This window comes from Pristis pectinata, chromosome 23 (genome assembly GCF_009764475.1).
Source record: "Pristis pectinata isolate sPriPec2 chromosome 23, sPriPec2.1.pri, whole genome shotgun sequence".
Lineage (NCBI taxonomy): Eukaryota > Metazoa > Chordata > Chondrichthyes > Rhinopristiformes > Pristidae > Pristis > Pristis pectinata.
The window spans coordinates 21,751,421-21,765,252 of NC_067427.1; the positions used below are offsets into that span (position 1 = coordinate 21,751,421).

General features: G+C 39.5%; 1 protein-coding gene across 6 annotated transcripts in view; it reads right to left on the reverse strand.

The window, feature by feature from the left end:
- Positions 1-13,832, reverse strand: part of LOC127581979 (astrotactin-2-like) — a 1,282,697-nt gene that overhangs the window by 834,630 nt on the left and 434,235 nt on the right. For 4 of the 6 annotated variants that reach the window (XM_052036825.1, XM_052036826.1, XM_052036824.1 and 1 more), the window contains exon 4: positions 9,284-9,436. The exons of the other annotated variants lie outside the window; for them this stretch is intronic. In XM_052036825.1, coding sequence (XP_051892785.1) covers positions 9,284-9,436 — 153 coding nt within the window. The remainder of the gene's footprint in view (positions 1-9,283; positions 9,437-13,832) is intronic. 6 annotated transcript variants of the gene reach the window in all.

Here is a 13,832-nt window from a genome sequence, read left to right on the forward strand (position 1 = left end):
AGCAGATATTGTTGCAAATGTCTTAATCAGTACAACACATCTACCTTCTTGGACACTGTTCGATCTGCCTAGAACCCAATGGATACTGTCCAAAATTTTGTGGGAAGAAAAGCTTCTTTCAACCCTTAATTTACTCACTGAAAGCAACATCTAGGGATTAAGGTTATTGCCTCAAGCAAGCCCAACATGAAGCTATGGACAAGGTAGTTCAGCACCAATTAACTAGGATTCAAGAATCTCAACTCATCTGGAGTGAGAAGTCTTAATTACCAGAAATGCTTTTGAACAAGACAGGATGAAGAGTTCCCATGAATAGATGATCCTGGGCTTTCACCAAATCCTCAATATTGGTTAGCATTGTGGCTACATAATGGAAAATACAACTAAAAATATGAAAGCATATCATAGTCATTGCAGAATTGTTTATTTTACTGGTCACTGCATGTAGAGGTATTATAAATAGAGTTTTTTTGGGCATTTTCTCTAGCTAAATAAAAATGACTATTTATTATATGAAGATGAGGAACTTTCACGTGCTCACCAGACCAATTCCCAGGATGGCAGGACCCAAGTATGATGAGAGGTTGGGTCGATTCGGCTTGTATTTAGTAGAGTTTAAAAGAGACCACACAAAATTCTGAGAGGGTTAGTCAGACTGGATGCTGGGAGGATGTTCCCCCTGGTTGGGGTGGCTCAAATCAGGGGTCACAGTTGCATGACATGGAGTAAGACATTTAGGACCGGGATGAGGAGAAATTTCTTCACTCAGAAGATGGTGAACCTGTGGAATTCACTACAACAAAAGGCTGTGGAGCACAAATTGCTGGTTATACTTAAGAAGGAGATATATTTCTGGACACAAACCACAACAAGATGTGTGGGGAGAGAGCAGGAATATATTATCGGGATAGAGGATCAGCCATGATTTACTGAATGGCAGAATGGGCTTGATGGGCTGAATGGCCTACTCCAGTTCCTATTTCCTATGTTCCTAAGTTAATGATTGTGCTTTATAAAGCAAACCCTACCCCTCACATTTATTGAGGTTCACCCCAGTACTAAATCCAGATCTGTCACAATGCTTATTTTGCTCAAGGGGTAAGATTTTCACTGCAAAATGAAAGCAAACATAGCAGAATTGCAAACCTTTTTGAAGAATCGATTTATCATATCCCTACAGCTAATTAAAAACATCTGAAAAGTTTTATTCTGTTGACTCAAAAGTGTCAGACTTTCAAATGATTCAGAGATTACTTACACCACTGGAAAAGTACATTTGTAAAATCCCAGATTACCAATAGAGTCTGGAGATAAACAGAAGGGGGCAACAGAGTTTTCACTTTGGCTACAATTGGCAAGTCAATTGTAAATTACATCAAAAATTGAACTTGTTTTATTATTTTTGTTTTGCATAAACCAATTGAGAACCAGTTCTATGGGGTGTGAATGTTCCTGTGATTGACAGTCCAAAAAGAACCACCAGCATTGTGCCATTATAATGGAAGTAAGGCTTGGACTCACGCAGACCTGCTGAGACTTTGAGTGAGAGATAGCATTGGATCCATCTTCAGGCATTGTTGTTGGAATCCCATTGATGGAGCTCAGTCTAGATGGGATTTCCCAGCACAATGAGACCCCATCTATTTCAACATCACAACATAAGCAGGAGGAGGTCAGTCAGGACCTTCAGCCTGCTCCACCATTCACTAGGATTATGACTGATCCAAACTTACATAGAACATAGAACACTACAGCACAGTACAGGCCCTTCGGCCCTCAATGTTGTGTGGACATTTTATCCTGCTCTAAGATCTATCTAACCCTTCCCTCCCACATAGCCCTCCATTTTTCTATCATTCATGTGTCTATCTAAGAGTCTCTTAAATGTCCCTAATGTATCTGTCCCCACCATCTCTGCTGGCAGTGCATTCCACGCACCCACCACTCTCTGTGTAAAAAAACTTACCCCTGACATCCCCCTTATACCTTCCTTCAATCACCTTAAAATGATGTCCCCTCGTGTTAGCCATTGTCACCCTGGGAAAAAGTCTCTGACTGTCGACTTGATCTATGCCTCTTAGCATCTTGTACACCTCTTATCAAGTCACCTCTCATCCTCCTTCTCTCCAAAGAGAAAAGCCCTAGCTCAGTCAACCTATCCTCAGAAGACATGCTCTCCAATCCAGGCAACATCCTGGTAAATCTCCTCTGCACCCTCTCTCAAGCTTCCACATCCTTTCTATAATGAGGTGACCAGAACTGAATACAGTACTCCAAGTGTGGTCTGACCAGAGTTCTATAGAGCTGCACCATCACCGCATGGCTCTTGAACTCAATACCTCGACTATTGAAGGCCAACACTCCATTTGCCTTCTTCACAACCCTATCGACCTGTGTGGCAACCTTGAGGGATCTATGGACGTGGACCCCAAGATCCCTCCATTCCTCCACACTGCAAACTTGTCTCAATGCCACTTTCCCATTATCTTCCCATACCTCTTGACTCCCTTGCAGTTTCAACATCTGCCAATTACTGTCTTGAATATATTCAATGACTCAAATCTTCAGTTTGCTGGGGAGAGGATTCAAAAGAGTCACTTCCCTCTGAGAGAAGAAATTCCTTCTCATCTTCATCATAAATGGATGACCCTATTCTGAAACTATGTTCCCTTGTTCTACAGACTCCCCACTAGAGGAAACATCTTCTCAGCATATATCCTGTCAATCCCCCTCAGAATCTAAATAAAATCACTTCTCATTCTCTGACATTGCAATGAGTGAGGGCCCAACTTTCTTCATATGTTAACTCCTTCATCACAGGAATCAGCTTCGTGAACCTTTTCTGCACTGCATCCACTGTATATCCTTCCCAAAATGTGGAGACCAAAACTGTAAGCAATATTCCAGTCATGGTTTCACCAGCATCCCATAATATTGCATGAAAACCTCCTTAATTTTATACTTTGTACCCTTTGTAATAAAAGCCAACATTCTAATCACCTTCCTAATCAACAACTGCTCACTTTTTGTCTTTCATGTACCATGACTACCAGATCCCCATGTACCACAACATTTTACCATCTTACTCCATTTAAATAAAAATTTATTTGCTCATCTTTTCTTTTAAAGTGGATAATTTCCCATTTTCCTACATCTTAATCCATCTGCCAATTCCTTATCCACTCACTTAAACTATCTGCATCCTTTTGCAGGCTCTTTGTTCCTCCTCATAATTTGCTAACCCACCAGTCTTTGTCTCATCAACAGATTTGGCTACGGTACACTCAGTCCCTTCATCCAAGTCGCCAACATAGGTTGTAAATAGTTGAGGATCCAGCACTGATCCTTGTAGCAACCCAGACCTCCCAATTAGTAATCACTAATCCAAAAACAAATCATTCATCCCAACATAGCTCTCAGAGAGTTAACCAATCTATTATTCATAACACTCCCAGCTCTGAGCACTCTTAACTTGTACAGTAATCTTTAATGTGGTCCTCTACTGAATGCCTTCTAGAAATCCAAATATATTACATCTACTGGTTCACCTTTATCCACTCTATTTATTATATCCTCAAAGAATTCCAGCAGACTTTTCAAACATGACTTCCCTTTTATTAAACCATATTGAATCTGCTTGATTGTCTCTCAATTTTCAAAATGACTTGTGGTTATTCTTGTTGATTAGGAAGGAGAGTAGGTTTTTTAATAATTCAAACATGAAACTGAATAATTTAAATATTTTAATTTTTCAAACACTTATTTTTTTGATAATTTAATAGACTTGAAATATCTCTGAATGTTTAAAGATGTTAACATCAGTCACACATTTTGGGAGAACACGAAGCCCAAAATGTTGCCTTTTTAAAGGCTGTCAGGGTGCTCTGGGGCTGAGCCTCAGTTGGTGGGTGGAAGCAGTTGTCAACAGATGTTTTATCAACTGCTGCCAAATATCGCAGAAATCCAATATTTAGTAAATGTTCGGTGAAATTTAGCTTTGGTTGTGCAAAACATACCCATTTTTTTCAAATGAATTTAAACAGTTAATTGCATTTAATTTTTAAAATATAAACTAGTGAATGAAAGGCATACCTAGCTTTTGATTTCTTATTAAATGTGAGTGTAAGACAATAAAAATATGCTGAGACCTAACTGGTCCAACTAGGAACAACATGTGGCTGCTTTCAGTTGGAAACATCTCAGATCACTTGTGATATTATCATTACTTGACTTGGGTGTTTCAAATTACATCCAGGTGACTTTCATAAGTGATGATATTCAAAAACTATTTGGGGGTACCTCCAATAACAATATAATTACAATTTTTCTAACTTACCTTTTGCACTGATGAAGTTTTAATGATACTCTTCTGGATATAACATTGTTTTGTCTCACATTCAATACATAAAGATAAGGTTTAATTATACAGTATTGAAATCCAAAGACAATGTCCCAAGTGTGGCAGGTGTGGGAGGTGGTGCACTTCCTCCATCGTTTTGTCTGGGCTTGCACATGTTCCCGACAGAAACTTGAAGTTATCAGTGCCAAGTGGATGTTTCTTTCCACTTTATTCCATCATGGTCAAGCATTTTGCAATTGTTCATTTTTCAGGATCCAGACATTGTTGGCAAGGCCAGCATACATCGCCCATCCCTGATGGGCTGCGAGAAGTTGGTAATCAGCTACCTCTTCATCCACATCAGTCTTTCTGGTGAAGGTACCCCTACAATACTGTTGAGGTAGTAATTCCAGGTTCAGATCCAGCAACAATGTAGTAACATACCACCTAACAACATAGGCCCCTCAAGCCTGCCCTGCCATTCAATATCATGATGAGTGACCTGCCCCAGGTCTCATCTTCTCTTTTGTGCTTGTTCCCCACAGCCTTCCAATCTTTCAAAAATGTATCTACTTCCTTTTTAAATACCACCAATGATCTAGTCTCCACAACCCTCCAGTCAATATATTTCCAAGTCAAGATGGTGTGTGACTTGGCGAGAAACCTACAGGAAGTGGTGTTCCCACACGCCTGAAGCCCTTTTTCTTCTTGGTGATAGAGGTCTTAGTTTTGGGGAGGTGCTGCAGGAGCAGCCTCGCTAAGTAACTGCAGTTGGTGAGGATGTTACAATTTATCAGGAGGCTTTGGAGAAATCCTGAAAATGTAGCATTCCAAGGCACTTTCCAGAACTGTAAATCAAACTGAGCTTCATATGGCGGTTTTAAAGCAGATGATCAAAACAGGTAGGTTTTAAAGAAACTCAAAAGAGCAGGGAGAAGCAGAGAGGTTTATGAATGAAATTCCAGAGATTTAGGCCAGAGCAGTTGAAGTTACACCTGCTAATGATGAAGAGATTAAAATCAGGGGTGGTGAGAGGGCAAAGTGTAAATGTCTCAGAGGGTTGTCGGGCAAGATTGTCAAAGAGAGAGAGAAGGAACAAGGCAGTGGTAAGATATGAAAGAAAGGATGAGTTTTTCAAAGCTGAGACCTTGCTGAATTCGAAGCCAGCGTAGATCAGTAAGCAGTTGGTTATTTGTGGGTTAGGTTCACTACATTTGAATGGCGGGCACAGAGTTTTGTTTGGGCTTGGATCTACAGAGGTTAGATGTCAGGAGACCAGCTGGAAGAGGCATGACTGAGGGTTTCTGCAGCAAGTTGGGTCAATGTCCAATGATTGCGTGCCTGGTAGCAGTGGTTAAAGGAAGATACCAGGTGAAGTCTTGGATTAGTATTTTATCCAAGGATAATATTCAAAGTAATAGAAAATTCAATATTACAAAACTGACAAAACATAAACTGACAACTTTGCGTCCTGAATTGGGGCCTGAATCAACACCTTCCAACCCAAAGACAGCAGTGCCACATGGGGTCACAAAAGCTTTTATAACTGTGATGGTGAGTGAACTCTTCGCCCACTCAGTTTGAGACTGATTTCAGGGAATGACAGCTGTGCTCTAGTGTCCAATCCAGGCCGTGGTGAAATCTCTGGCAATGGAGCTTAATAGAAATCTCGTTTAGATGGCATACAGCACACTTTGATGCTACTGATATACTGGATAAACGATGACAGGAGAGTTTTTCTTGGCTTACATTACTTCGACAGTATTTCAAGCCCCATAAGAGGGCTTGAAACATAAACATTTTATTAATTATACTGACTGTAGAAACCACTGAAAATGCTGTACCTTCTTGCAACTACGGTGTATCTGTGCTTAAAAAGCAGCAATATATTCAGCCATAATTACTGCTGAACGGCCTCACTGGCCCTGATTACTCTTAAACATTTAGGTACTCCAATTCCTTCAGAATAATTATTTCAAAAGACCAAATATGTCAGCTTCTACCTCAATCCATGTATATTTCTCCACTCTTCATTTTTTCCTTGTGATTTTCTGTTATAAAAGTTATATCAAAAATATTTTTTATTCCCTTCTTTGGTCTCGTGACTACAAGAATTCTTCAATCTGATTGGCTGCTCAGCCAACTTTGGAACAGTTTTTTTCTTGTATAATTTCAGGACAGTTGGTGTGGCAAGTTAAGGAGCATCCAGTTGCAGAATAAAGAGTTTACAAACTAAAAAAAGCCGTCTTTCTCTTTCCACAGATAGTGCCAGACCTGCTGAGTGTTTTGAGCATTTTTTTGTCTTTCAACTTGCATGAGATGGAATTCTGCATTGCAAATTTTAGCTGCACCAATCAAATTATCAAGATGTACCAGGGACCTCTGTTGTGCCTCAAGGCCTCAGGACTCAAACATTTTTCTCTTTCTCCCTCCCATTATTAAGACATGAGATGCCAGAATAAATGTGACTTTTTTTTCCCCAGGAGTGACAGAGGAAGGTTTCATAATTCTCTACAGACACAGCTATATGAAACTCAAAGCAGCAGTCAGACGGGGTGCAGTCAGGGTGTTAATTCTTAATCTCTCAGTACCCTGATAATTGAAATCTAGAAGAGATACTATTTTTGTTCATCTTTCTTGAACAAAAAACAGACCATGTAACTAAATCAACACCTCTATCTGGTCCACACTGCTATCACTTAACACTGAGAAAGGCTGATAGTGGACTTCAAGGTACACAGAATCACAATAAATTTCAATTCAAAGCAGTGAAATTCATTCCGGCTGGCTTATTGATTTATCCAAGTAACCTGCAAATTGGTAAATTTCGAAAATTGGAAAAGTCTCATCTGTGATTGATGATGATCCTTTCTCCCAACCATGAATAAATGTCTTTCCAATTTACATTGTCTTTCCTTTGAAGGCTTAATTTCCAGTTACGTTTGAAAAAACCTGGTCTAAGATTGACATATTTACTAGTGTATGATTTATAATAGTTCAGTCTCTTATTATATTTATTTTGCAAGGCCTTCGTCATAATCATCTGTTATCCAACCAACAGTAAAATACACAGACAACCATTAATTCCATCTGAACTGCACAATGCTTAATGACTGAAACTGTCATCACAGCCGTGTGATAATTCTGACTTTTTCCTACATCACGCTTTGGGAATTAGAGGGATGTAATCTCTATTTTTGGTGCAAGGGACAAATATTTGTGGCTTCCTCCATTTATTTCTGGCATTCAAAACTTCACACTAAAAACGCAAAAGTGTAAAGTTTATTATTTAGCTCAGTGAACAGATTCCAAAGACACACACACTGCATTTCAGCAAAGCCATTTGGAACACCAAACTACTTTGTGATAATCAGGCCACCCATAAACGTGAATGAAATTTCATTGTGTTTACATGGGAGCATTGAATCACACAGCACAGTAACAGGGCCTTCAACCCACCACGTGCATGGCAACCATCAATTACCTGGTTACCGAGGGCAACTGTATATCTGGGTGGTCCCCAAGTTCAAAACAAAAAGACTATTCACCCTCTATTTAAAACCTACCCAGGTTCATCCTGGAATTTCCATTACTATCCACCTTCAGTTGTCCTATTCCATGTTTTTCACTATCCTGTGTACATAATAAAGATAATAGTAATAGAGTTTTTGACTGTTGCAACTAATTTGTTCGGGTTCAATTAATTTATCTTTATTTATTACCTAATCGTAAAGTCCATGCATCTCCACTAAACAACCTCTTTTCCAATGCAACGATTTGCAACATCCTGATTCTCTCTTTCTGCTTAATTACACAGCAGTTAGTTGTTTTCCTTCCACCTGAATATTATAAACCCAACCCTTTAAATTCCACCGTTTGACAGAAATAAATAAATGTTTTTCACAGGTTTAGATAGCATTCACCGCCAGCTGCTTTTTTTACTACTTGCCTTGAATTAAGCAAAAGCCTGAATACGTTGGCACATTTAAGGTCATGACCTTGAACCTTCAGTTGTAATAAAAATGCTGAGCCGGAGCACAATCCAAAACTTCAGAATCCATGTAATTTAATCTTTGTTTTGTCCCACATCGAACCCATCCAAGACTTTGCCTTATTACCGAATTCACACAAAGTCTGTGTCAAACCTAGCAGCAATGTTCTTAAGAAGGTCAACCTGGAACATACTGGGAAAATCAAAGGAACTTCAGATGTTGGAAATCTCAAGTAAAAACAGAAAGTGCTGGAAACTCTCAGCAGTCAAGTAGCATCTGTGGAGAGAGAAACACAGCTAACAGTTGAGGCGAAAGACAGGTCCAGCATTTTCTGTTTTTATTCCTGCATACAGACCTGCACCACAGGCCACAAATTTAAGGTTTGTTATACCACACGTTTGGAGTTCTTCCAGCTGTTCTCTCAGTTCATCCTTTCCCTCATCCAGGTCAAGTTGACCAAGTACAAATGGTCTAAAATTTTTACACACATTCCATGTCAATTTACAATCCTGCTCTGAGAACCAGTATTATCGCCAAATCTTTGATATCAGTCAACTTATGAGCCTCTGCTTTTCAAAATTTAAGAAAAATACATCATTGCTGACTAACCGCTGCTGCACAAAAGAAAAAAAGCATAAAAGAGTAGCTCACCAAACCACAGCTGCAAAGCCTTCTATCTTGGATACCACCACCTCCTTATATTTCAATTTACAGCGTATAGCAAGTCTCAGAGTATGCGGCACAGTGAAAGCAACAGTGGGAGCATGGAGAAAACTTTAATCAGGAGATTCTGTAGAATTGACGAAAATTCACAATTTAGCCATGTGTGCGGTGTTAGTGCATGCATTTGACCACCACCAGTATCACCACCTCCATCACCGACTTACCATCACCTCTTAACTTAAATGGATATTTTAGAAATATACTTAACAATGGTAGTTGTGTATCCTACCTCTAATTTTATTCCTCCTTCCTTTCTTTCGTCCTGTGGATGTGCTGCGTGGTGCCTGCTGCAGGTGGGAGATCTCAATTGGCGTGTTTGTTCGAAAACTCTCCTTGAACTTCTGCATCAATGACTGTACTGTCTCTTGAGTCACATCAGCGGCTACAACGTGTCAATTTTATCATTAAAATGTGAATATGTTATAACTGCAAGTTATTACTTGATAGTCAAACTGAGCAAGTACACTACGCAATGCCAAAATTATTTTTAACTACTATAAATATTTTGATAAACAAAGTGCCCTTTGTGTTAAGAAAATTTGCCAAAAAACTTCAGCTTCTGAGCTGTCAGCTCTCCAGATGCAACATCAAAATGGTTCAGTGCCTTAGAACTAATCGAGAGAAGGAGAGAAGCAACTTATGACAATGACACGAGTAACACCTTTAGTATCAGTAGCTGGGTTTTCAAATATTCATGCACTGGCTCATCATTCAAATTCACCAATTTTTCAAGCAGGAAAGTTTCATCCATTGTGGATAGAATGGAAGCCACCAAACAATTCATTCATCAGCCATCCCTTTCCTGTGCACAAGCCCTTGGAAAATATAAAGCTCACACTGCAAACTGCTTGACCCCCCTCCTCTCCCTCCACACCCCCCAATCCTCACCTACCAAACTTTTGAAGGTATGGATGTTGCCAAAATTTTAGATATATAATTCCAATCTTCTTTACAGCTGGGAAAAGAATACTCCATTCTTCCCATGAGCTTTTCTTCATTCTTACTGAGCCAACATACTCTGTTTTTTTTAATCATTCTGTCAGCTGTAAGAAACCAAATGTTATCACTGCACGTGCTCCCTCTGGGTGAGTCTGGATTAATTCTGGCAAAGATTTGGGAGCAGATTACCTGCTCACCTACCTATCCTCTTTGGACTAAAAATAGTGCAGAAATGGGTCTAAAATAACTGGGCATGGAATGAATTATTCGAAAAGGTTCAGCTATAAATGTGGAAAAGCATCACATGATAACTGCATTAAACAATTTTTATTTTGTTAAAAGTGAAAACTGAGAATAAACATGGAAGCGGAACAAGCACCCAATTTTACTTCGCTGTGTTATAGAGAGAGAAAGTGCTTGGAATTACTTTATGTCAACTGTGATGCAAAGAACAAAGAATCTGGGAGTGCAAACTTCAGCTGATTAACAGTCTTGTATTTGTTGTTTGGACCATTTATCATCAGGATATCTGTCAGCATAACTGAATTTTGTGAAATTAAAAGTCCTGGACTTTGTTCAATTGCCTTTTTAAGTAGTTTCTATTTGAAACACCATCTGCTGTCGCATTGCATTTTGTTTCACCACCAGCAGCAGCTTGGGTTGAAAACTTTCTCTTCCAGCTGCCAGTCTACTGAGCACATCAAGCATTCGAAAAGCACGAACAGCTTCTGTGTTAAAGTGAATTAGAAAGGGGGAAAATGCAAGAAAAGGTAGGACCTGGGTAGAACTAAGGCTCTTCGGAGAAACACATTTTGTACAAACAAGGCCAATAAACCAAATTTGTCTGAACTAATTGGATAGAAAGGCATTGCCAAGTTTTGCAAACAAATCAAATAAACTTTGTGCTTCTTACTTAATAAATGCAATGCCTGATACGGTCAGCACATCATTTCACTGAGCACAGAATCATACTGGATTCAGTTTCCCACTTAGTATGTGGCTTGCTCTTGCCAACACCATTAATGTTCCCATGTTTTTTACATTTGTTTTTAAGTCTTCATTTTGTGAAAATGGTTCTGAATCCTCTCACTCTTTGTTTGTGCTTTGTCACCACAAGGCCAACTGGTAAGCATCCACAAAGCATGATGGGAAAAGAAGCCAACTCAATTGTGAGCACCACTTCATCGGAAGAAGCAAAACCAGACTGCTGATTCAACTTACATCAGGTGCCAAGGGTCATCTATATCTTCGAGGCTGCAAGGTCTCTAAATCAGGATACCGAAAAGGGAACAATGAAATAGATGTGTCATGTTTACATGACCCTTGGATTGATCTCAGAATCATGATGGCCCTGGAGAGATGCACTCAGCAAATATGCTGGAAGAGCGGAAGAAACATGTGAAAGAAGGGGCATTGGAGACATAATCAGCGATAACTCAAGACCAAGCAAACTGAAGAAAAGGATCCTGAGTTTAGAAAAGACCAGTCACCCATGGAGTGAACCTAGCCATTCCCCTAGATGAATTAAAATCTGGGTCTGAATCAGTGAGATAGTTGTTAAAAGTGTACGAAGTTGGAGACATGTTTAAGCTGGGTAAGCAAGCAGAAATAGAGAAAATTAAAGTAAATTGAGTTGAGTGGTCCTTTGTCCAACACATTGGTTGACTGAGAAGGATCAATCAATCTCACAATTTGCCACTCATACCTTAAGAGAGTTCTTAATGTGTAATGACAAACGTAGATGAAATATTATGTAATTTATAAATGCAAATAATGTCTCTTTATTTTGCAACCAGTGCCCAAGGAATGTAAACCTAAATGGCAAAGGCTGATAGGAATTATTTTTAGTGGTATACTACTGTATATAAAATTCATGTTAAGAAGTTTTTAAAAAAATCTCCTTCGTTCTTCATTGTGGCACTTGCTCCTTCAACCATGAAAGTGAGAGAGTCGGAATAACAACCAATCTTACAGAATGCATTTTTTTTGTTGTAAATGCATAATTGATCTGTCATCACTTCTCTGAGGAAAAAAAAGAGTGCATAATCGAGTGATTCAGAGCAAAATATAATCATATTACAGCATGTCTGAAAATTGATGCTGGTATGCTAATCAGGCTAATGCAGTGGGTGGTGGTTGTGACTAAAAGCTAGTTGGCTACCTTGACAGTTTGGCAGGTATGTCTTTGTTTCTCATTAGCAAAGTTCATCCTGTTGCAAAAGGAATTGATCACCTCAGATCCAAATGAACTTTAAAACCAGATATTGGCATCAGAATAACCTCGCTTCCATTTATCAACAGAATGTTTTTCACTACAGTGTACCAAAATAAATAATTTATTTTTCAGGTTAAGTGCAAGCAGGGCAATTTGTTTTCTGAGACAGGCTATAAGCATTAAGGAGTATACAAGTCTACCTTGTGCACAAAGCCCAATTTAAAGAATAGATTCAATTATGTTGCAGTCAGACCTATTTTTGTACCTCATGCCCCTTTGGGAGATGTTCAGCATATCAGGGACTGGCATGGACACAAAAAGAGAAAATGCTGGAGACACTCAGCAGGTCAGGTAGAGTCTGTGGAAGGAGGAAGTTATAGTTTCTGGGTCTCCACATCAGGCACTCCGATGAAGAGCCTGGACCTGAAATATTAACTGTTTATCTTTCTACAGTTGCTGCCTGATCTGCTGAGAGTTTCCACCATTTTTGCTTTTTGTTTCAGAATTCCAGCATTTGCAGTTTCTTTTTGATTTTCATTTACTGGCCTTGTAAATTGTTATTAAAGCCATATTATTGGAACAGTTTAATAAAATTCTTATCCTTGAACTAACCATTATTGCCGACCTGAAGGCGCTAAACTTTGGTAATGGGTGCAAGTCAGGCACACATTAAGATTGAGACACAAATCTTTCTGAATCAATCTTAAACAAAATCATATAATGTCAGGTTATAAGTATCACACTTGCCCATTCAACTGAAAACAAATGAATGAAATCCACTGACAGTGGGGAGATTATACTTATTGTATTGAGTGCATTGTGTTATGTAACTGTATCTGTCACTAGTTCTTCTGATGTTTATTAGTCACTGAGGAATTATAAGTTTGTCACAATACTCCTCGACAGCCTTCAGTACCGTTCAAGAAGAACATAAGAAAATAAGAACAAGAATAATGCCCTGGCCCTTCAACCCTGCCTCTCCACTCAATGTGATCATGGCTGATCTGCCCCAGGTCACATCTCCCAATTGCCCTTGGACCACACTGCTTCTTCCAGAAGTGTTCCATGCTTCAGCATGGCCCTGTACGGCACACTTCAGTATGGCCCTGTACAGCACACTTCAGTGTCAGTCCTTGATCAGCCTAAATCACCAGCTGTACTGACCCAGAAGGGTTTGTTTGTTTCAGGACTCTTCTGCAACATGAAGTGGTTTAGTTATGGTCAGGTTATCACTCCTTACAGATTAGGTTACGATTGGTGAATGTCCCTTTAAGACATACCACATCACGTGTGTGTGGCGTGATGACGACAACAACAGGAGATAAGGATGTGATGGCGTTTTGGAGCAGACAGTCAGAGTCAGTCAGAGGAGAGAGAGAGAGAGGAGAGAGAGAGAGAGGAGAGAGAGAGAGAGGAGAGAGAGAGAGGAGAGAGAGAGAGGAGAGAGGAGAGAGAAGAGAGAGAGAGACCAGCCTGCTGGTCTCTGTATCGATGGATGGAAAACAATAACTGTGTCTGTCACTACAATCCACTTATGGATTTTTGGAATAATCCAGTGGAGATCACTTTGTCGTTAACCTGTAGAAGGAAACAGGTATTTGTGTGGATGGCCACATCTCGGATG